The sequence below is a fragment of the Chanodichthys erythropterus genome, chromosome 4, assembly GCF_024489055.1.
Source record: "Chanodichthys erythropterus isolate Z2021 chromosome 4, ASM2448905v1, whole genome shotgun sequence".
In the NCBI taxonomy this organism is placed as follows: domain Eukaryota; kingdom Metazoa; phylum Chordata; class Actinopteri; order Cypriniformes; family Xenocyprididae; genus Chanodichthys; species Chanodichthys erythropterus.
This window is the reverse complement of record NC_090224.1, coordinates 24,384,632-24,408,607: the sequence shown is the minus strand read 5'-3', so window position 1 is coordinate 24,408,607 and position 23,976 is coordinate 24,384,632. Positions and strand designations below refer to the sequence as shown.

General features: G+C 38.7%; 1 protein-coding gene across 1 annotated transcript in view; it reads right to left on the bottom strand.

Moving 5' to 3' along the window:
* The window catches only part of LOC137018674 (exostosin-1), a 420,441-nt gene that overhangs the window by 12,825 nt on the left and 383,640 nt on the right, over window positions 1-23,976 (bottom strand). Inside the window, exons 8-9 of the mRNA XM_067383379.1 lie at window positions 12,982-13,071; window positions 2,091-2,251 (exon numbers count right to left, since the gene is read on the bottom strand). Coding sequence (XP_067239480.1) covers window positions 2,091-2,251; window positions 12,982-13,071 — 251 coding nt within the window. The remainder of the gene's footprint in view (window positions 1-2,090; window positions 2,252-12,981; window positions 13,072-23,976) is intronic.

Genomic DNA, 23,976 nt, shown 5'->3' with positions numbered 1-23,976 from the left:
AAACTGATGTGACGTCATTTCAAACAAAATCAGGCCAAAACGAAGTTCGCTTTGTGTTCTTTTTGGAAGTTCGAAATGGCTTGCCAAAGCGAACCTTCAGGAAAAGTTCACTCCAGCTGCAAAACACCTCCGTACTACCATTGGTCAGTGATGATAATGTAATAGGAGGTGTGCGCTGAGGCTCCGCCTTCACTCAGACCCTTCACATCATCTTTGACTCATTTCGTGTGTTTGAGTTCGTCAGGTAAGATCTAGATCAAGGTAAGATCTCCGTGGGTGAAAACATGAACACACTGGATAGCCACTTTATAGTACAAAATGAAGTTGTGCTTGTAAAAAAATGAGGCACTAACATGTTTGATACTGCAAAGCTGCTTGATTTTAAGAAATCTATTGAAAAAAGTGCTATATGAAGACGTAACGTGACTGGAGTGCTAATTTGTAGAGCTCGTGCTAACATACCCATTTTGTTATGATCAGATGCTTTTCTTATGCTTTCAATAAGAAATGCTTGCTGTTTTCTCATTTTTGTTGTGTTTATTTCGTTACTGAGAATAAAGTGCATGGCACATACATATTCATCTAACCGTCGCTCTCAGCAGTGTGGGCGGCGTTAGATGTTCGATTACAGTATATCGCTGGTCACGCATTTCGAACTTCGTTTTACCTCTAAACGAAGAACGAAAAAGAACTTCGTTTGAAGTATATCGGGGCCTTTAAGGTTCAATGTGTTGTGCATTCAGAGATGTTCTTCTGCAGACCACGGTTATTTGAGTTATTGTTGCCGTTCTATCAGCTTGAACCCGTCTGGTCATTCTCATCTGATCTCTAGGTATCAACAAGGCATTTTCACCCACAGAACTGCACATCACTGGATATTTTCTCTTTTTCAGGCCCAGATCAGCAATTTCTAAATACTCAAGACCAGCCCTTCTGGCACCAATGACTATGCCACGTTCAAAGTCACTTAAATCATCTTTCTTCCCCATTCTGATGCTCAGTTTGAACTTCAGAAGATTGTCTTGATCACTAAATGCATTGAGTTGTTGTCATGTGATTCTATTGAGCAGTTGAACAGGTGTATTTAAAGGCACAATATGTACGATTTTTGGATTAAAATATCAAAAAACCACTAGAACAATGTTATATATTTTGTTGACTTGTACATTATCCCAAATTTTTCCAAGAATGTTTACATTTTAAAGAGGACATAAACGTGTGCGATGGTCCGTGCATCGCCTATCAATGACACCGTACCTGCGTTACCCTCGGTTTCTGATTTTATTATGTAGAAACCATGTAAACACCAAAGACGCTTTAAGATATTATGTGTTTTATTAAACAGGTGAGCAACTGTTTGGATGGATACATTCAACGACAGAAAACTACTCATGTTATATAGCTCAATACAGTAAGTCTTATTGTTTAAATCTCGTTTTCTTGATTTACAGCGAAGTACCATGTTTTACCATGACTAGTATTGATCTAGCTGACTGCAGTGTGCATTAAGTGTGTCATAGCTGCTAAGCAAATGCAGAGTAGAGTAACTTTCAACACACAAATGTATCTAATATGATAAATCAGCATTGCTTTACCCCACAAACGCTTAACCGGAGGAAGCGGAAGTGGCGACTGCTGCATAATAATCTTTTTACATTTAAAAAAAAAAAAAAAAGTGATTAAATTCTGCAATTATCTGCTGAGTGTTTTAGACCAAGCTTAGATTTGTATTTCAAAGCATTCGTGGGTAACACTTTATTTTACAGTGCCGTAGTTACACATTACTACATGTACTTATTATAGTAATAATAGTAAATTATGCATAATTACAAGTAACTAACCCTAAACCTAACTGTAACTCTATAGTAACAGTACAATGTAACTACGGCACTGTAAAATAAAGTGTAACCCATTCATGAATTACAACCATTTAAGATTGAATCTATACTCAAAAAGGGGGTGAAGTTTAACAGGTTAAAACACTGCTACATATTGTAGTAAAAATCAGAACAGAACAGAAAAAAAAATACTTTATATCTTTATCTTTAGGTCAGTTTTGTCTGTGTTGTATTGTGTGCTCTGGAGGTTACCTGTGGTAGAACGCGGCTCCTGTGAGCACCATGGAGTATTCGTTGGTCCATTTAGAAGTATAACCCCACCTCCCCTTCCCACTGTCCCAGTAATGGCTGCGTGCTGGGTAGCCTACAATCCGTTCTGGAAAACTTTGCCATACAATGAAGGCAAAATCCACCTGCAAACACAAAGAAGACAGAAGTGCAAAGTTTAGGTTTCATAAGTTCTAAAATAAACTAAATTAAATAAAGAAGTTTAAATTCTGGTTGAATTATTTCTTTAAGAACGACAACATAGTGTTCTTTTACCCTTATCTCTTCAGACTTAAGATAAAACCAAAGTGAACACATTTCTTAAGAAACTCATCAGAAGAGATTAAAGAAGTAGAATTAACAAAAGCAATATTAGCTCTCTTGATAGTCTGTTAAAACAACTGACATGGGCTCACATCCAGTGAGATAAATGATCAAAAGAGTCAATGAGAGTTAAAAGAGAACAAGCCTTTTTATTTTTTTTTTTAGCTCAGCTCTTTATTTAGCCTTGGATTTTCTAATGCCTTCAGACATGCTTCAACGTCAACACAACTGACTTGTCTGCATGCAGGGGATGAGAGCCGTTCTTGCTCTGTCAAAGTCAGCGAGCACACATATTAAAAAATGAACCCTCAAATCAGAGGAAAAGGTTGCAAACGTCCTCCTTAATGTTACAATAGATTAATCGCTGCGTTAGTCGCGGACTCTGAGCCAGATTTATGACATCATGCAAATAACGTGGCCTTAAGGAATTACGGCTTTAAGGCGCATCATTCCAGCAATGCATTGTGGCTGACACACAGAAATTTGCTGCATTCATTATGTGTACCAGACCTTGATTATAGATCTGAGCGTGTGGGAAAGATGAATGGCAGGTGGAATCACGGCTGCTTGGTCCGAGAAGAAAGGCGCACTATGATTATGGCTGATTAATGGGTGTAAATAGTTGTCTAACTAAATATTTTGGTCACACTTCCAATTCTCACTATTAACTAACTATTGACTTTAACTTTAGTCTCAAAAAAACTCATAACTACTGCTTAATGATAGTTAGTAAGGTAGTTCTGTCAGGACCACTATAGTCAAAGATGATTGATAATTAGCACATCCATGCAACCTAGGATGGATAAGAGCAGGGAGAGCAGTGATAACCTCCCTTAAAGTAAACAGAACAGAACCAACATAAATGTATTGCAGATGTCATTAATGTTGAATAATTTAATGTACTACATAATTCAAGAAAAATGAGTCAAAGAGGAATATCGGAAGGCCAAGTTCTGACTGTGGACGAGAGGAGGAGCTAGGGATGGAGGGTAATTAGTTCCTGAGCAACAAGATAAAGCAGCTAATAAAACAAAATGGACCTTATAGGGATGCTATGATAGGCGTCGTATTCCTAGGTAGACATGGATCAGGTGAGAGTCAGGTGATGCGGGCTTGACTGACGTGACCTGCCAGAACTAACGCTACGCTTGATTTGTAAAGTTTAGATATTAGGTTGGATTAAGGGATGTAGAATAAGGTCATGCAGAATAAGACATTAATATGTGCTTTATAAGTACTAATAAACAGCCAATATCCTAGTAATATGCATACAAATAAGCAACTAGTTAATTGTGAGAAATGGACCCTAAACTAAAGTATTTTTTTTTTTTTTTTTTTTTTTTGCAAAATTTTGTGGGCAGAAATGGTACATTGTCAATACTGAAGTGAAACAAGATGCTTTCTATGGAGCACATGATGTGGAAAAAAACAAAACAAACAAACAAACAAAAAAGAAGATATCAGGACCAAGAGTTAAGAATTTGTTCCCACTAAAAATGTTCCCTTATAGGGCCATGTTGTACTAATTTGTTCCCTTGTTGTAGGGGCATGATATATATATATATATATATATATATATATATATATATATATATATATATATAATATAATATAATATAATATAATATAATATAATATAATATAATATAATATAATATAATATAATATAATATAATATAATATAATATAATATGCATGTATGCATGTCATGTGTGGCTCTGTATTCCTCAGATTTCTGTTGGTAAATGTCCGTATGGGAAAAAGTTCCACACTCCTGATTGCATGAATTCCTATTAAAATGATTGCATTTTGTCTGCAAAATTTTGATTGCAGTTAGGCAGTTTGTGGTCTTTCAAATTCAACAATATACTGTGAAATTCAACAATTTACTGTCACTGCAAGTTGGTGACACAACATGATGCAACAAAACTAATGTTTTTTGTTATGACCAAAGACAGCTGTCTACACTGTTGCATCCAAATTTGCATACTTAAGCATTAAAGTTATGTATTTCAACAGTGTTTAGAAGGTACATAAAATCCCAACATTGGAACATTTGGGACATTTGGGACTATGAAACTTTTTAAGCTACAAACTACCCATAATTTAATGAAGTTAAAATAGGTACAACTGAACTTTTCTTCCTTTTTTTTGTGATGTACATCAAAATGAAAAAGTCCAAAAAAAAAAAAAAAAAAAAAGTAGGATGGGGATTGGTTCTGTCCATTGGATGAATTGTTGATTGGATGGGGGCGGATCCGAATGCAAGCTTGCAGTAAACTGTATGAAAGGGGTGGAGTGAGTGATTAGTCACATGGAATTTATGGCTCAGATGACTGGAAAAACACTATCCGAGTGTTTTTTTGAGTTCTTACAAGCAAAATTGGGGATCCTGCACCAGCCAAGCAACTGCTAACATCCATGGCAAGCACACATACATAAAATCAGATGTGCAATAACGACAAAATGGGAGAACAAACATACAATAGATGAAGACACAAATTCACCTGCGGAAATACGCATATTGATGCTGTAATTTATTTTACTCTGTCATTGTACTATAACAATTATTACCCTTTCTGGTCAATTCTTCAGGCCATTAACTGCAGCACCGACATCATAACCCATGGGCTCTGTTGTGCTGCTGTTATTCCACACATGTACCTACAGTCTAATGATGCTTGGCGCACAAGAAAAACTCAACCCCTATATTACATTTCCCATTTTAATAAGCCAGTTAATGAGTCGAAACAATGCAATTATCAATTCTGTGGAGCCGTAGCGCTGCACAGTCTTAAAAAAAAAATGAAACTACTGCTAAATATGCCATATTCTCACATTCTCAGCACTTTTCAATTAAAACCTTCTCAAACGCTTAAAGGGCAATTACTGGGGCAGATTACTGTGCGAAACGAGTAAAAGCTTCTCTCCAAATGTTGCTGGATTTGTGTAAAGCCACAAGAGCTTCCTCACTGAAACTGAGACTCATTAAACTTTTGTAATACGGGTTCTGTAATCTTGTACCGCTATAAAAGTTAAGTGGATATTCTGGCCAGGCAGAGGTAAAGATGTACTGGGTGCAGTTAATAAAACATCAGTATGATGAATTATGAATAGCAGGTTTCAAACACACACTGAGCTTCGCCACACGTAATGAACTTGAGAAATTAGAAGCTTTCCAACCATCTGACGAATTCTTCACCACTTGTGGCACTTTAAATAATTATGTCTGAAATGGAATAATACCTTACAACATAAATAATACAGTGCAGTAAATATTGTATACAGTCTACATTTTTTATTGTACTATTATACCATTTTTGTACTATTATTTGTATAAAATATAATTAATTTGCATTTTACTGTTTGGACTGTTTTAGAGGTCCAATTAAAAATAATGAGTAAAGAAAAAGATTCAACCTGGTTCATTCATCACAAAAGGAAAGTCAAGTCAAGCACATTGCATTGTGGGATATGATATACTACACAGTAAGCTCTGTTGCATAGTTAGAGTAAAGTAAACTGTGCCACTTTTTTCTTGAGTTGTCCTAAAAAAATAACATTAAACTAATATCCCAAATTATATTTCAGAATTTCTGCTATCAACTAAAGCATCTGTAAAATAAAGCTAGTATAAAGTTGTTCATGTCAAATGATTTATATTTCAAAAAATGTAGCCAGAAAATACTTATATTAATATATATATATATGTAAAAAAAAAAAAAAAAAAAACTTTACTATTATAATAAAATAATAATTTAGAATATTCAATAATAGTAATAACAATAATAATTCCATATTCTGGATATTCATTTTCTCGAAACATTTAAAAATGTTAAATTCTTGATTAACAAAACAAAACAAACCCAAAATAAGTTTACAAAACAATTATAACTGACGAAACATATTAGTATTGCAAGGTTCAAGGTTGCAAGGAAATATGAAATGTTGCTCCTCAAACTTTGTGAGGCTCCGGGAGCTTCCTCAGTTAATTGTGAGAAAAACCTTGATCATTTTCTTTGAACGATGGGTTTGTTTTTTCCAGTTCTTCCTCAGAATCTTCAAAGAAATTTGGTCCCCATTTCAAAATTCTATACAAGACCAGAGCTCACTATCACTATTAGACTCAGTGGCACAACTTACCACACAGCTTCTGGCACATTTTTATATAATAATGACTAACCTTTGCTTATGATTAATAGTTTTATACATTGGCAATTGAATTTACCAACAAAAGTGTATATTTTTACACATAGATAAAATTGCTTTGACATAAATCTAATTTTACTTGCCATGTAGAAAATTAATTTTGACATGCAGAACAAAACAACAACAACAACAACAAAAGTTGATCACAACTACAGGCAGGTGTATATGAAGGGATCTTTGTAATTATATAGCCACATGATAAATAATTCTGTCTCATACAAGATTTACAGTTGTTTAAATCTAAAGATTTAAAAGGATTAGTTCATTTCAGAATTACATTTTCCTGATAATTTACTCACCCCATATCATCCAAGATGTTTATGCCTTTCTTTCTTCAGTCAAAAAGAAATTAAGGTTTTTGAGGAAAACATTCCAGAATTTTTCCTTCATATACTCTATGGACTTCAACGGCTACCAACAGGTTGAAGGTCCAAATTGTAGTTTAAATGCAGCTTTAAAGGGCTCTACACGATCCCAAGGAATAAGGCTCTTATCCAGTGAAAGGATTGGTCATTAAAAAAAAAAAAAAAAAAAAAAAAAAAAAAAAAAACCGTTATCGTAGGCGGAAGTACCAAGCAAGTGTTTACAAAGCAAATGTACAAAGACTACGTCAAATGGCCTTTACAAAAAAAAAAAAAAAAAAAGTAAAACAATGATGTCGGACGAAGTTGGAGGAGAAAATGAGATGGAGTTTTACGTAATCATTATGTGATTACGTAATGTGTGGCGCATCACAGAGCTAGTGCTAGATGAGCATTTGTGGTAAAAAAGTATATAATTTTTTACAAAAAATTTTTTATAAAATGACTGATTGTTTTGCTAGTTAATAACCTTATTCCTCGTCTGGGAATTTGTAGAGCTCTTTGAAGCTGCATTCAAACTGCATTCAACCCAGTGGTAGCCATTGAAGTCCACTAAGCCGTGTTTCCACCGTAGGAACTTTACCCAGGAACTAGGAACTTTGGGGTGGTACTTGGTGTGTTTCGACCACAGGAACCAGTGTCTAAATGAAGTTCCGGGTAAAAAATTCCCCCTCAGAAAGTACCTGCTCGTTAAGTAGTACTTTTTCAAAGTTCCGGAACTTTCGGGGATGGGACATGGGCACTAAACACGCTGATTGGTTGAGTTCATGCAGCATTTTGATTGGTTGACTCCACGCAGCATTTTATTTCAACCATTGTTTTTTTAAAGTCTGTTGCAGTGCGTGTTGTTTTGCTATTCAAATCAACAATGAAGTTTAAAAAATATGACCGATGGACTGACGATGGGGTTCAGACTTAAGCGTATATGCGGAGGACGAAATCCAGTGGGAACTGGAAAGTCGTGCACAGCCCTACGCCACCAGACTATCTTCATAGTACTTTAGACCTCTATAGAAATGCAGCTAGCAATAGGTCTGGGGGAAAAAAGTTCCTGGGACAAATTGTTCCCGGGTAATTTTGGTGGAAACGCGGCTCTATATGAAGACAAATCCTGGAATGTTTTTCTCAAAAACCATAATTTCTTTTTGACTGAAGAAAGAAAGACATAAAAATCTTGGATGACATTGGGGTAAGTAAATTATCAAGAAATTTTAATTCTAAAGTGAACGTCTAGGTTACTAGTGTAACCCCCGTTCCCAGAAGGAGGGAACGGAGACGTTACGTCGATACTGACGTAATGGGGTCTCGCTAGGGAGCCCAATCACCTCCAAGGATACAAAACAAGCCAATGGGAATTAGCCTGTGAGATTTACATGCCGGGTCCCTCCCCCGGCATCCGGGTATAAATAGGGCCGGCATACTCACCTTCATTCATATTTTTGCTGAGGAGCCGAGATAGATATCTGGCCGCTCAGCGGAGACTCAAAGCTATAGCAGGGGAACGTAACATCTCCGTTCCCTCCTTCTGGGAATGGGGGTTACACTAGTAACCTAGACATTCCCATTCAGTCAGTCACGTTCGATGTTACGTCGATACTGACGTAATGGGGTCCCATGGAAAGCGTCATGGCAACTGAACCACATTACGAGTGTTAGGGAGGCAGATGCTGGCAGGCTGAGGCGTGCCAATGCAAGTGCGGCCCATACTCGCAACCCTCCAGCGCCCAGAGTAAGCCCAGGAATGTCTTCCATAACGGTGGGATGGAGAGGACAGGGCGTTACCGTAGAGAGGTCGAAGCTGCTGTTCCTTCGGAAGTGCTTCGGAACTCAATCCCACATTTTCCAGCAATGACAAAAACGCCAGGAAAGTGTTCCCCGAGGAGGGGAAAGCTACGGAGACCACACCCTGCCCGAAGGGAGGTAATGTGTGGAAGACACATATGGACTGATCTGAGAACAGTAACGCATATGGAAGATATCTACGAGTAGAAAGCACACGGGTGGACACCGGTTCCACAGAGGCGCCGTGCGCCAACGCCCAGGAAGAAGCAACACCCCGAGTGGAGTGAGCTCGCAACCCGAGGGGGCATGGCTCGCCTTGGGACTGGTACGCCAAGGTGGGCCACTATCCAGTGGGCCAACCTCTGTTTGGAGACAGCCTTTCCCTTCTGCTGACCTCCAAAACAGACAAAGAGCTGCTCAGAGTCTACGTGCGGTCCACGTAAACGCGCAGAGTATGAACGGGACACAGCAGCGCAAGGGCTGGGTCTGCCTCCTCCGGGGGCAGCGCTTGCAGGTTCACCACCTGGTCCCGGAAGGGAGTGGTGGGAACCTTGGGCACATATCCAGGCTGGGGTCTCAAGATCATGCAAGAGTAGTCCGGCCCGAATTCCAGGCACGAATCGTTGACCGAGAATGCTTGCAGGTCCCCAACCCTCTTGAAGGAGGTGAGCGTGGTCAGGAGCACTGTCTTAAGAGACAGATGTTTCAGCTTAGCTGACTCAAGGGGCTTGAAGGGAGCTCTCCGAAGGCCCAAGAGGGCAACAGAGAGGTCCCAGGAGGGAATGAAGCAAGGCCTAGGGGGATTTAACCTCCTGGCACCTCTGAGGAACCTGATGATCAGGTCGTGCTTTCCTAGTGACTTGCCATCAAGCACATTGTGTTGCGCTGCGATGGCGCAGTGAGGGCATGTACCATCCACGAGCGCTGACTCAGCATGCGGTCTACCCACACATGAGAGACAGTGGTCGTGGCCGTCAGAGGAGGTCAGGAAACGACCGCATCCAGAAACACACGGACGAAAAGACATCTTGAAAAAGACGCTGATCGCCTGTGCTTGCTCTTTCAGAAAACCTCACCAGCTGAAGCACCCAGGGATGGGCGTAGCACCGTCCTGTGGGCAGCGCGCCATCACCCCCACCGCTGAGCGTGCCTTCCAACCAGCTGGAGAGACTCGAGCAGGCCACCGGAATGAGCGAAAAATAGCAATTAAAATTGCTGTTTGCCAGGAGAAACCTGTAGCAATTATAATTGATGTTGCTCTCTTAGAGAAATTCACTCTTTTTTCTTTTCCTTTGAAGTGAAGGACGATCGAGCTGATCGGCTCCGAAGCAAAAGTATGAATGAAGGTGAGTATGCCGGCCCTATTTATACCCGGATGCCGGGGGAGGGGCCCGGCATGTAAATCTTACAGGCCAATTCCCATTGGCTTGTTTTGTATCCTTGGAGGTGATTGGGCTCCCTAGCGAGACCCCATTACGTCAGTATCGACGTAACGTCGAACGTGACTGACTGAATGGGAACCAATCCTTTAAGTGTATCTTTCTTTCCTTAAACCTCCCCCTACAATTAGGAAAATGCCAGACAGTCGTGATTTAATTGGTTTTGCTAACTTCTACTGTTGGATGGTGCGACATTATAAATCTTGCAACATCAGGATCAACAAAATCTTTCAAGATCCGACTACAGTGAAGTTAACAGTACATTCTCAAATAAAATTAATTCCCACATTGTTTTTTCTCGAACCCCTGCCTTGGAATTTACAAACAAGCTTCATATTAACATAGACTCTGCCAGGAAAGCAGGCCAAAAATGTGTTTCTTTTGTTTTTAACTAGAAAACGCCCTCAATCCTGTAAACTGCAAACGGAGAATTATCCTTGCATTGCCAACAAATCCTTCCTGGCCTTTGGATCATCTCTGCCTTAATCAAACTTAGATGTACAACACCTTTATTCTCACAGCACCCTGTCTGTTCTGAGAATAAATAAATCCCAGAATTCTTCACATCGCCTGAAACATCTTTGCCAGATGGTGCAGCCATGTTTTGTGAATTGGCACTGCAGCCAGACAGATTTGCATATCACAGCTTGAGGAATGATATTTGTTAACTACACATTTATAATCCTTTTAAATAATAATCACTCCAGATTTGGCCAATTTGCTAGAAAACTGGAATATCATTCAGGTATTTGAAACATTAAACTATTCGGTAACACTTTATTTCAATGGTCCACTAAGTAACTTTGCAAATACATGTCAAATTATTCTACTACCCCTAACCCTAACAACTAAACCTAACCTAACAGTCTACTCTAATTAGAGTTATATGACATGTAGTTGCAAAGTTACTTATAGTAAGAAGAATGTCTAAAATGGACCATCAAATAAACTGTAACCAACTATTCATCTAAAAGAGCTAATTCACTAAACAGCTGCAGCAGTTTTGAGCATGGTACAGTGTGCAAAAACCAATGCAATCCAGTTTAGCGGGTTGCATCCCAAGTCACTGACATCTTTTCTGAGCAAAAAACAGCTTATTTGAATGTGAATTAGGCACATTATTGATTGCGCTTCATTCACAAAAAAATTGTCTGGCACAATTTTCATTGAGCTGTTACCAATAAATAAACACAGGTGGTAAATGAAATTGTTCTAGGCTATATACGGTATAGTGCACTTTCTAGCGATCATGGGAGTGGTAACTATAGCAAGGTGAAGAAATTGCAAGTGCCCAATAGGATGTTTGAACAAGAACTTCAATGTTTCATAAAATGAGAGTAAAAATCATTATTATATTTACATATATGTACGTTTGTATCAGTGTCATTTGTCTGGTCTACATAATTCCTTTAGTAAATCGGGAGCTAAACCAGTACAGTTTAGCAAGTTGCAATTCATTTTTTATCAATTTTATTTAAACGGGAAATTAAACCAGTTTAAATTGGCTGATTATTTAAAGCAAGCACAAATTACATTAAAACATTTTTTGTGACTTGAAGCATGTTAGAATTAGGTTATTTGATTATTATTTTCACAGCATGGTCAGCATGTCTAAAAGACTGGTATTTCTTAAAATATGATGTCAAACATGTCCCTTGACTATTCAGTTATAAAAAAAGATTTAAATAATAAAGAAACCACATATAATAGATTAAAATGTACACTTTATTAACAAATCAAAAAACACTTTATTAAACAATAGAAAATGGACTCTATATTGTTTTGTACATAAAAAAAAAAAAAAAAAAAAAAACATTTTGATAGATGCCAATAAAATTGTGCTCCTAAGTTTTAAAAATTGTTTTAAAAATATGTACTTCCAAGGTCAAGGTCAGTGGAAAAAGATATAAAGTTTTGATTGTACATGTATTTATTATTTTTGCATTTTGAATACTTTTGATACCATCTTACTACATTCAAATGTGCATTATGTTGACAAATACTTACCATTTTACTTACCGTTTATAGGAGAAAACTGAAATCAAAAGCATTTTATACGGTAAGTCAGAAATTTACCACATTTTCAAAATGACCCATGCAGGCCTGCCTTTCACCAGGATCTGGATATAGATATCAACATCTTTTTTTTTTTTTTTTTTTTAAGTTTGGACATCAGAGTAGAAATGGTCTCTTTCTCGTTCTCTCTCTATCTCTTTGTCTTTGTCTAGCACATATTATTGTCTGATTAAATTATACAGCTGAGAGCAATTAAAAATGAGCCCAGCAGGCTGCTGATGCTGCAGTGTGCAAATATCATCTCTTCTCTCAGGGAAAATGAAGACAGAGAATTGACATTAACAAAGTGCAGTACAAACACAAAATACACCAGCAATGGACAATCCAAGCAGCATCACAAATACCACTGAATAAAATAGACAAAATAATGAGGTGGGGGAAAAAAAGACAAGACAAAGGAGGTAAACTGAGAGAGTGAAAGTTTATGTGTGAGAGAGAAAGAGACCATTGGAGTATTCTGCCATTAGCTTAGCAACATACTAAAACTCCATTGAAATTAGTAGTGAGTTTTCTTTGCAATTTATGTGAGAAGTGTTATTTCATAATGATAATTAATTATATTTCAATTATAATGTCAATTTTGCCATCCCTTTATATAAGGTTGGGATTCTGAGTGACAGAACCATCAATACCATAATATATTCCTTAACATTTCACATATTGAATAAATATGTGATCTCTCACCTCATTGGTGGACAGAACCGAGTCCTCGTCCAGGCTGAGAACTGCATCAGTTTTGATAGCTTGATGAGGGAAAAACCGGCCACTCATCGTCTGATGGGAAACAGGAAGCAACATAGATTTTCACTATATTGAAATTAATTAATTTACACAATTTTCTTTTTGGTTTTGCAGTATTTTTTTTATTTTATTTTTACACTGTTTAATAATGTATTCATTAATACAGCTTTTCTTTGACATCCTTGTCAATCATCACCTACATTGCCTGTGACATCTGTTTGCATCAAGTGAAAGTCACAAAAGTTGAACATCTGCCAAAGTACAATATGTTAATTTACACCTTGCATTTGGAAAAAGGACATTAAAATCAAAAGGGTGTAGTGAAACTTTTATGTCATTTAAGGTCATTGATCATTCACTTTTTTGGTGGATTGCTGAATTTACTGTAACATGGACTGTAAATGTGTTAATTGTGTTCTCAATTTCAATTGTGTTCTCAATGTTTGTTCGCCAGTGCATTTGTATCTGTATACCAGTGTCAATATATGTCTCTAGTATCTCTGGGTGACAATTCAGGGATTAGTTCACTTTAAAATGAAAATTAGCCCAAGCTTTACTCACCCTCAAGCCATCCTAAGTGTATATGACTCTCTTCTTTCTGATGAACACAATCAGAGTTATATATCCTGACGCATATAAGCTTTATAATGGCAGTGAATGGGACCAATGAGTATGAAGCTGAAGAAAGTGCATCCATCCATTATAAACATACTCCAGTATAAACATACTCCACAGTTCAAAATGCTTACGCTACGTCCTACGCCTTCCGCATTAAAACTGAATATATATCATAATTCAGGTTAGGATATGGAAGGCGGTCTGGCGGAAGTGTTTTCTTGTAAAATATACTTCAGTAATCCAATAATCTTACTTCGATATCTTGGTAAATATGGATATTTTCTTACACAAATGCATTGTTTTGCTTCAGAAGGCCTTTATTAACCCACCGGAGCCATGTGGAGTATGTTTATAATGGATGGATGCACTTTCTTCTGCTTAATACTCGTTGGTTCCTTTCACTGTCATTATAACGTTTGGATGCGTCAGAATATTTATTAATATAACTCCAATTGTGTTCATCAGAAAGAAGAAAGGTATACACCTAGGATGGCTTGAGGGTAAGTAAAGCTTGGGGTAATTTTCATTTTAAAGTAAACTATTCCTTTCAGTGTACCATTTGGCTATTTATTTTCTGGTAATTTCTAGGGTTATACTTTATTTTGATGGTCCCCTTCAGACATTCCATTGATCAAACAAAAGGTATGTCAACACAGCGTTGGATTAGGTCTTCAAAGATTTTCTCTAAGGTCCTGTTAAAACTGCCAAGTCATTGAAAGATTTACTGATCGTAGAACACTCTCATACTGTATCAAGTCATGTTTAGCGAACAGTGTGACTTTGTACATCAAAAATGTTCGATCAAATCTCCATGCCATGAATATTGGATGCAGTCTATTTACCACATCCCGTCGGAATATATGCGTTCTGTCTGGTATCCAAAACTAGTCAGCAGAGTTTTATCAAAATATCTACTTTTAAGTTCCACAGATGAAGATGTATGGAGCTCCTAAAGGGACATGGTGGTAGAAAAAAAATATGAGATGGGAGGAAAATAATAAGTGAATTCTTTTGCATTCTCTCTGAAATGTTTTGCGTTCCACAGAGTAAATTTGCGTTCACTTGCAAAAACTTTGCGTTCCTCTGAGAAACTTGCGTTGCCTTGCAAAACCTTTTGAGCTCATTGAAAGCGAACTCAAAGTTATAAACTCATAAATATTTTTTTCCCTTCACCATGCTCCTTTAGTGGCACAGTAGAAGATCACATAGGTAGGATGTGAAATGAGAGTGAGTAAATGATATCAGAATTTTCAGTTTTGGGTGAACTATCCCTTTAATTTGCAAAATACATTTTTTTTTATTATTATTTCAGTCAGCAACAAGAATGTAACCAAAAATTCAAAATTGAGGAGGACCAAATGTTAAAGTTTGAACGTGCTGAATGCTGTGAGTGTGGGAATGGTGAGAGAACATTTTATTTGGTATGTTTTTCATCTTCAAACCAAACTTGCATCTCAAGCCAACAAAGTTTAAATCCCATCTGACTAGCATGCTTCTCATAATGTTTACACATTAGGTCAGTAGGTGGAGAGTAGGCAGTCTTTTGTGGCTGTTCGAACACAAACAAAACTTTTAGACTCTGTTTACACCTGTATTTAGCATCGTCCACTTTTGATCCAAGTATTTGTCTTTGTCTGGATCTCGACTCAAATTTTACAGATAACCAACTGTGCGTCCAGCTGCCTTTAATTAACAGAGCACTGTAGAAATGAACATTTAGTAGCTTAAAAATCACTGTTTCCCAAAATCGATCTGTCGCACCATTAGGATGACACTGTTTTAATCAATTACAGTAAATGGAGGCTACAGGGAGGTTCAAACCTAATTACACTATTGACTCTTCATTAATACCTCTGAATAATTAATAAAACTGTTCATGTGAAAAAAGTCAGTTTTTTTATTTTTTTTTTTTTTTTATCAAAATAACTCTACAAGTACCCCTGGTTCAGAGATGTATTCTCATTAGCATAACAAGCTCCGAATCACCAGAGGGACCGATATAGATTTAGAGAAAAACAGGGAATAGAATAAATTGACTGCTGAGTTTGTGTCATTTGTGAAAATCTTTAAAAGTGTACAAGCTGACTAAATCATTCAAGAGATGAAAAAGATATAATAATTTCATGTTATCTAGTAAATATAAAATTCATATAAAATGAAACTGTAAATCTCTTTTGCTTCAGATGATAAAAATAAGGCATATAAAACATACTTAGTTTGTTTATAGTGTATTTAAAACATGCCCTGTCCTATAGAATTACATTGTATATATGCATTTTATACATCACAGATGCTTGAACACAGCATATAATATATGCTTATCACTGCATTTTTCTCTCATATATGTAGGGGTTCTTGAAAGGACTAGTTATCTGGGAGGCCAGCTGTCTTTGTTGACACATGGCTCCTTCCTCTGATATCACTCCTTTTCCCTCAAGACATGGTTTATTTAACTGTAAAGCTCACATAATCTTCCACAGGGACTGTCTGCCCTTTACTGTCTGTCTCTGTATCCTCACCTCTTCTCCTGCATTATATATATATATATTGTAGAGATAGTCAATATTACACATTTTAAAAATAAACTAGTAGTTTTGAAGAAGCCTTAAAACACTGGGTTGGTTTAAGGCTCACTTGATCCTAAACCAGACAAGTTTCTTGGAAGCATTTACAAAAAAAATGGAATAAAATTAAACAGAACAAAGGGGTTAAAGCATTTTATAAATGTAGTGCTTATGGCTCAAGACACTTAAAAAATGTCAGAGTTGTGACACTATACAGCCAAAGACTTCATGGCATGGCAGCAGTGCTGTAAGACACTTCCTTTTAACTTCACTGAAAGGGTTTTACTAAGCAAACAGTTAAAGCAAACCATTTAGCATGCTAATTTAAGCACAACCGCTAAAGTAAACAATGCTAAAATCCAGTTTAGCCAGTAGCTTTCTTCACTGGTACCTCTGTGCTGTGTGTATTTAAACGAAGTCATTATGATACAAATGCACCTTCTTTCTATGTTTTTTTTTTTTTTTCTCCACAAAAAGTCTAGATTAAGATTAAAGCAGTGTAAGGGGAGTAAATAAATAAAAGTAGTGACACTACTTGTCACCATTATGTTCTGTTCATGGACTTTCAGTTTGTTGTCACTCCTGTCTCATGTTCCCTGTTCCACTTTCCCACTACTCATCAGTCAACATGGACACTAACGATCCTCACAGCTGTTTGTCATTTACCTTTTTGTATTTAAGCTCCTTTGAGTTCAGTTCATTGTCCGGTATCCTTTATGTTATGTTATGTGTCTGTGTCTTACATAATGTGCCTGTCTGTTGGATCTGTGATATATTAAACTACTTATTGGAGTATCTTCATCTTCCTCGTCTGTTTGCCAGCAGCCATATGTGACACTACTAACTTAACTAAATTTTTCAGTTGCATGACAGTAACAACAACTACTTCCAACGAGTAGCAGTGTAGCACAACCAAATGCGACTTTAATGGCTGAGCTGAGGGAATAATCAAACATGCTCACCTAATTGATGGTTGCTCTTATGTAGTGGAATTTTTATTCTAGTGAAGTTGTTTGTTTGGATGGTTCATGTAAATAAACAACAACAAAAAAGGTTTACAGATTCGAGTCCCTGTATTATTACTTTTTTCAATCTATTTTCTGAATGCATGATATTTATCTTAATGTGAGCAATTAATCTGTGCATGTTTCATTTAAGCATAAAAAAAAAAAAAAACATTCTTAACCCTCAGGGGTCTGAGGGTTTTGGGGGTCCTGGAGAAGTTTTGACATGCCCTGACATTTGTGCTTTTTTCAGTTGCTTATAAACATATTAATTGCAAAAGTGTCATTACACTGTATTCAGCATGAACTAGGCTACCATAATATGTGAGCAACATATATACATGTTTGTATTTTTAAGAGAATAATTCCGCAACTCTACCTTTTTGTGAAACAATAAACTTCTCTCTGGTAAAGTTTGCTGGACTTCCTCCAATCATCTAGTCTGCTAAATCCCACCCCTTTCTTACAATTAATTGCAAGCTCACATTCAGGGGGTGTTTACACTACACTACACCATTTTCTGCTAAAAACTGAAAACTTTTTATGCATTTTGGCCATTCATTTATACAATAATGGCATTTTGGGGGGCCTGAAAATGCAAACTTTTGAAAACGAGTTTCAAAGTGCAAGCTTTTGAAAATTATATCGTTATGTAAACTACAAAAACTCAAATTAGTAAAAATGGTGACATCATGTGCATCTATAGACATCATAGTGTTTCTTTACAAAGTGACATCGCCTGGCCTGGTGACTGGCCTGGCATGCAGAATACAGCTTTTTTTAGTCATTTTCAAGGATCCATGTGCATGGGCATCGTTTTGACAACATTGTCATCTGTATGTGGAAAACCCAAAAGAAAAACTTTTCCATTTTTAGCACACTGTTGTCGTGTAAACGTACCCTCAGATCTGCCTCAATCCAATCAACAACCGATGATTAAAACCAAGTCCCCGGCTTTTCCTTTTTAATGATAATCCATTTCACTTAGATATAATACTTAATACTCATTGTAATATGGAAGAAAAGATCTGTCATTATTTTCATTTCATCTGGACTTTAATTTAACTTTTCAGTTCACTGTTTTTGTGCAAACAAAAAATATGACTGATACATTTATTAATTATTTATACTACCGGGGCTGTTGAATGCTCAAATCTGATTGGTTAACCAACATTCTAAAATGTGCAATTATTTTCAGGGAAACACATGGCTAAAGTCAGGTCTTGACCGCATTACAGTTCCATATCACTTCGCCATATGATTTCATTTATTTCAAAAGGTCCTTACAGCCTTCAACCGCAAAAGAAACAAAACCCACAATGACATGGGCCAAGCAAATAAATATAGTAAACTATAGGATGAAAATGATAGAATGTCATGGTTTTTGCCACAGAATACGTTTTATTGTGTCCTGAAAGTGCATACTCTCTCTCTCTCTTTCAAATGTACACACGTACTGTATAGTATGGACAAACACTCACAAAGAAACGTTTTGTCAGCGTTGCTCTGATGAATTAATCAGTAAAATGACTCACCAGTGAGGTAATAACTGCAATTATTGAGGATTGATAAACTTATAGTTTCATTTCGCTATTAGTATTAGACAGTGCTGCTGTGAGAGAAGCACATACTCTCAGGTAGACTAATTCACAAATGCTCATTCTCTCTCTCTCTCTCTCTCTCTCTCTCTCTCTCTCTCTCTCTCTTTCTTCTCTCTCTCAAGTGTGTTAATAACTGTATTATGGAGGCTTGGGATGAAATGCTTAAGAAATTAGTCTCATACACAAGAGTGTTTTAAGGACAAAAACCTGACAAATGTCTTGAAATACACCATCAAAACAGTGTCTTGAGGTGTGGTAACCATAGTATAAGCAGAATAATTGACTCTGGGCCATTGAAATCTTAGAAAATAATGCACACGATGAATTCAATGGCCCGTCGTCAATTATTCCTTACATAATTGATAAGTATATATTTTATTCAGAACATGATATTGGATCTTTGTGGTTTGCAACTTTTTGTTTGTATCTTGCACTGTAAAAAAATATTTTTTGAAGTTGTAAACAAAACAAAGATTATCGAAGTAAGATTATTGGATTACTGAAGTATATTTTACAAGAAAACACTATTTCAGTCTTTATACTTCAAAATTTCAATGTATTACTTGCCATTTCTTTGTAATTATTTGTGAAATTTACTAAATATATTAATAATTTACTTTTATTTTTAATCTCTGAATTGGGTAAAATTTGGGTAAGACTTTATAAAAAGTATACAATAATAAAGTACTACAAATCATTTGAAAACAATTAGTTTTTAGTTAATTCATATTTAATATAATGTAGTCTCTACATTGTTAATATATTAATAGGCTATATACAAACAGTGAGTTCTTCATTTCTTGTCACTGTAATTAACACAGTTATTATTGCTATTTGTAGGGACTCTCCTTAGACATAATAGATTTTATACTGTACAAACTGTATATTCTATCCCCTTACACTAAACCTACCCCTAAACCTGCCCCATCGCAGAAAACTTTATGCAATTTTACTAGGGCTGTCAAAATAACGCGTTAATTTCGATGAATTAATCTGAGAAAAAAAAAACGCGTTAAAAAATAAAACGCAGATTAATCAACTCCGTATTGACCTTTGAACCTGGAGCCGTTCTAGCCACCATTCGACTGTAAAATGAAGGAGGGAGACGACTGCTGCACTGACGGACAGAACGAACAAAGCTCCTCCCTCGTGTGCGCGAGCTCTCTTCAAAGTAAACACTGTCTTTGCACTCACTCTACCTCACACATAATAATCTAAATCGACTGACACAATGCTAAAAGTTCGTAAGACCAAATCCATGTATCACGAGGCGCATTCGGAGAATGTTTTTCCTGAATAACCGTTGGGTGTGAATGCTCAAAAGAACGTCACCTCATCTTCTCTGACAGGCGCCCTGCACGTGCAGCTGACATAAACCACACTTTCAGTAAACAAAAAGAAAATCCTATCCAGTGGTGAAGTGTTTTCTGTGTTGACAAATCTTTTACGATGAATCTTTTTCAACATCCACTAATGTCCGATTCGCGACCCAATGACTCATTTGAATAGATTCATTTTTATGAATCATGACAACAACTTATGATGTCTATGGATCTGTCCACACGGCCTATAATGAATCATTTACTCGAACAACTCTGAAATGAGAACATAAGTGTGCTTACCCCATTTAGCAAGAGTGGTTAGTAAAATTAGTCTTTATAATCCACAATATTTTCAGGTTATTTAAATGACAAAGTGTAGTAAATTAGGCCTACCTATAAAATCAGTTAGTTTAGACTGGAGTGAGGTGAAACCAGAACAAAGCAAGCTGTTGTTAGCTAGGTGCATTCAATTGTATATGGTAGAAAATTATATTATTAGTTAATATAAAATGCTACTTTTTAATACTTTTCAGGTTTAGCAAAAAAAATTACAGTGAGAGTGACGTGTACTTTATTGTCAGTATCGGGCTCGCAGATCACAAGGGTAGGGCACTTTTTTACTATTTGTGTGGATGACCATGTCTGTCACCACCGAAGACCATTTTTGACCCAGGAAAAACCCTGCATTGATTCATTTGAATTGAAATATTTAATACTTTCACTGCAAAAATTATGTGTAGATAAATAAATAAATAGATTAATTAATCACAGAGTATGTAATTAATTAGTTTAAAATTTTTAATCGATTGACAGCCCTAATTTTTACATTAAAAAACAAACAAAAAAACAAAACAAAACATAATTTAGTATGTTTAGTAATCCATTTCCCCCATGGGGATTGCTGGCTGGTCCTCACAATGTAGGTGATTTCAGTTTCCCATTCAGTCGGTCACGTTCGACGTACGTCGGACAGACCGACGAATAAGAATATCGCTAGAGAGGCCAATCTACTTCGAGTGTAACTACAACGAGCCAATGCACATTGGCATGCAATCATATGCATCAGCTGCTCACCTCGCAGCACGGGTATATAATGAGCAGCAGGTGCGTTGCATCTTCAGCTTTTCGCTTCGGAGCCAAACCTTCATGGTGTCTACGGAGTGTGTGACGACAATGAGTCAGCCCTTTTTGGAAGAATGCTCTTTGTTTGGTGCAGGCGGACAGCACTGCAGTGGGGTCGATCTCTCTCTTTTTGTTTTGGTTTCATTTTGTTTGCCTTTCATTGAGCAACACGTGAGTATCCAGCTGAAAAGCCGTTCTAACGGCTGGTAAATGGTGCGCTGTTTAGCGCTGAAAAGCTGTTTTGACAGCTGGTAAAAGAGCGGCTTCAAAGAGAGAGTGCACACGACACACTGTAATGGTGTGTGCTTATGCTGACTCAGATTCAGAGTTTACAGCCATGCTTTCCTGGGTGCCCAGGATGTGCATGGAAAACTTATTTTGTTGCCATAAATATGGAACGCCAAAAGTGCCAAAATCTGCATAAGTTTTTCCTCTCTCACTGCCCTCTTGGATGGGGTGGCTTTACACAGACCACTCCCTCCCTGCATGTGAGGCCAAGGCACACATTATACATGAGGGTAGTTCTGAACCGGGGTTGAGCTGCGCTTGTTGACTAACCGTGATCACGGCGCAGGCCCTCAGCCAGACGATGTCCACATCAGTGGTCTGGTAGCGCCTCCTGGCTTATCTTGTGAGGTCTCCCATCTCACGAGGTGGCCTTTCGGTCACACAGTCGAGGACTGAGCCCAGCGGTTCTCCTCAGTTAGTAGCAGACCGGTGAGCTTCCCATGACAAACCATTGAGGTCTTGGGCCGCCCCTCAGTGTACTCGTCGCCAAGGGTGTCATCCCCTGCAAAAAACTCTGGCCCAGCCTGTTTAAAAAAAAAAAAAAAAAAGCGTGGACTGTGTCCGCTGTGGGAGATGACGCCTCCGTTCTCTGTCGCTGTGTAAGTGGTTGGTGAGAAAATCACCCCTGAGACGGGTGACCCAGAGATGGGAGGGCTGCTCCCGGAGGAGGGCCGGGTGGTAAATCCTTTTATTGGGTTTGTTTCTGTTCCGCCGCTGGCTCAACAGCGCGGCTCAACTGGAGAGCAGTGGGAGGAGAAAAACCTCACCACTCTCATCCCCCCCTCTTCCTTCGCCAGAGGGCAGCAGCATGCAGTTTGAGAAGGCAGCCAAAGCCTCTCCTGCACCCCCTGCCTGACTGTGGAACCAGGTTAGCGTTGCACAGAACACTCAGACCCCGCTATGGGCCGCCTCGCTAAGAGAGCCTCCTGAGCCGCGTCCCTGTGTTCCACCTCGCTGCCCCACTGCAGGTACGCCTGCGGACCCTATGATCCCGCTTGTACGGTCTCTGCGGGCCTGGTTAGCACTCCCCAGTCCGTCTCGCTGGCTCATTCGAACCATCAGGCTCGGCTATGCGATTCAGTTTGCCCGGCATTCCCCCAAGTTCAGGGGCGTCCTCTTCACTTCAGTGAAAGATGTTGATGCCCCTGTCTTGCATGCAGAGATCGCAGTCCTACTGGCGAAGGACGCGATGGAGCCGGTCCCTCCAGCCGAGGGTCAGGGTTCTACAGTCCCTACTTCTTTGTACCCAAGAAAAGCGGTGGGTTACGGCCTATCCTGGACCTGCGAGTTTTGAATTGGAGCCTTCACAAGCTACCGTTCAAAATGCTCACGCAGAAATGCATTTTCGAGTGCATCAGTCCCCAGGATTGGTTTGCAGCGATCGACCTAAGGGCGCGTACTTTCATGTCTCGATTTTAGAACTCGAAGCTTCAGGACCTCAGACCAACTCTTTGTCTTTTACGGAGGCCAGCAGAAGGGAAAGGCTGTCTTCAAGCAGAGGATGGCCAACTGGATAGTGGATGCCATCGCCCTGGTTTACCAAGCTCAGGGCGTGCCCTGCCCGCTCAGGTTGCATGCTCACTCCACGAGAGGTGTAGCATCCTCCTGGGCGCTGGCTCGTGGCGCCTCGCTAACAGACATTTATAGAGCTGCGGGCTGGGGGACACCTAACACGTTCGCTAGACACTATAGCCTTTGTGTCGAGACGGTCTCCTCCCGTGTTCTCGCCAGAGGTCAGAGGCATGGAGAGGCCCCAGCTTAGTGTCGGCTTGCTCTTTTGCTCCAGAGAGTCCCTATGGGCATACCCTGTTGAGTCCTCCGGTTACCCTTGGGCAGCCGACGTGGCGGAGCGTCTGGCGCCAGGCCTATACTCTGTTGCATCCTTGAGAACCGGATTTAGGCTGGGTTCCATATGTGTGACCCTACGGGGATCCCATATGGTTTTTCCACGGTTGCTCCTAAACAAAGCCCGTGTCTTTCCCTCTGGGAGAACCCATCTCTCACCGAGTTGGAGTCACCCCAGTTCTTCCATATGTTGTACAACCTACAAGGTTAGTCCATATGTACTCCTCCACATAACTCCTTCGGGGAAGGATGGGGCTTCCGCAGCGTTCCTGTTCTAACGAAAGGTTACGCTTTCCCAGCGTTATCCAATAGTCTCACTGAATGGGTTTGGGAACAGCAGTGATCGACCCTCTCTGTGTGTTAGCCCTGTCCCACCGTCCTCAGGCAAGGGGGTTCAGGTGGCTCACAACAGAGCGCTGGAAGACGGCAGCTCCTGTGGCGCTTTGGTAGGGATTCCTATTCGTCGGTCTGTCCGTCGTACGTTGAACGTGACCGACTGAATGGGAACGTCTCTGTTACAAAGGTAACCCTCGTTCCCTGAAGGAGGGAACGGAGACGTACGTCCCGTCACCAC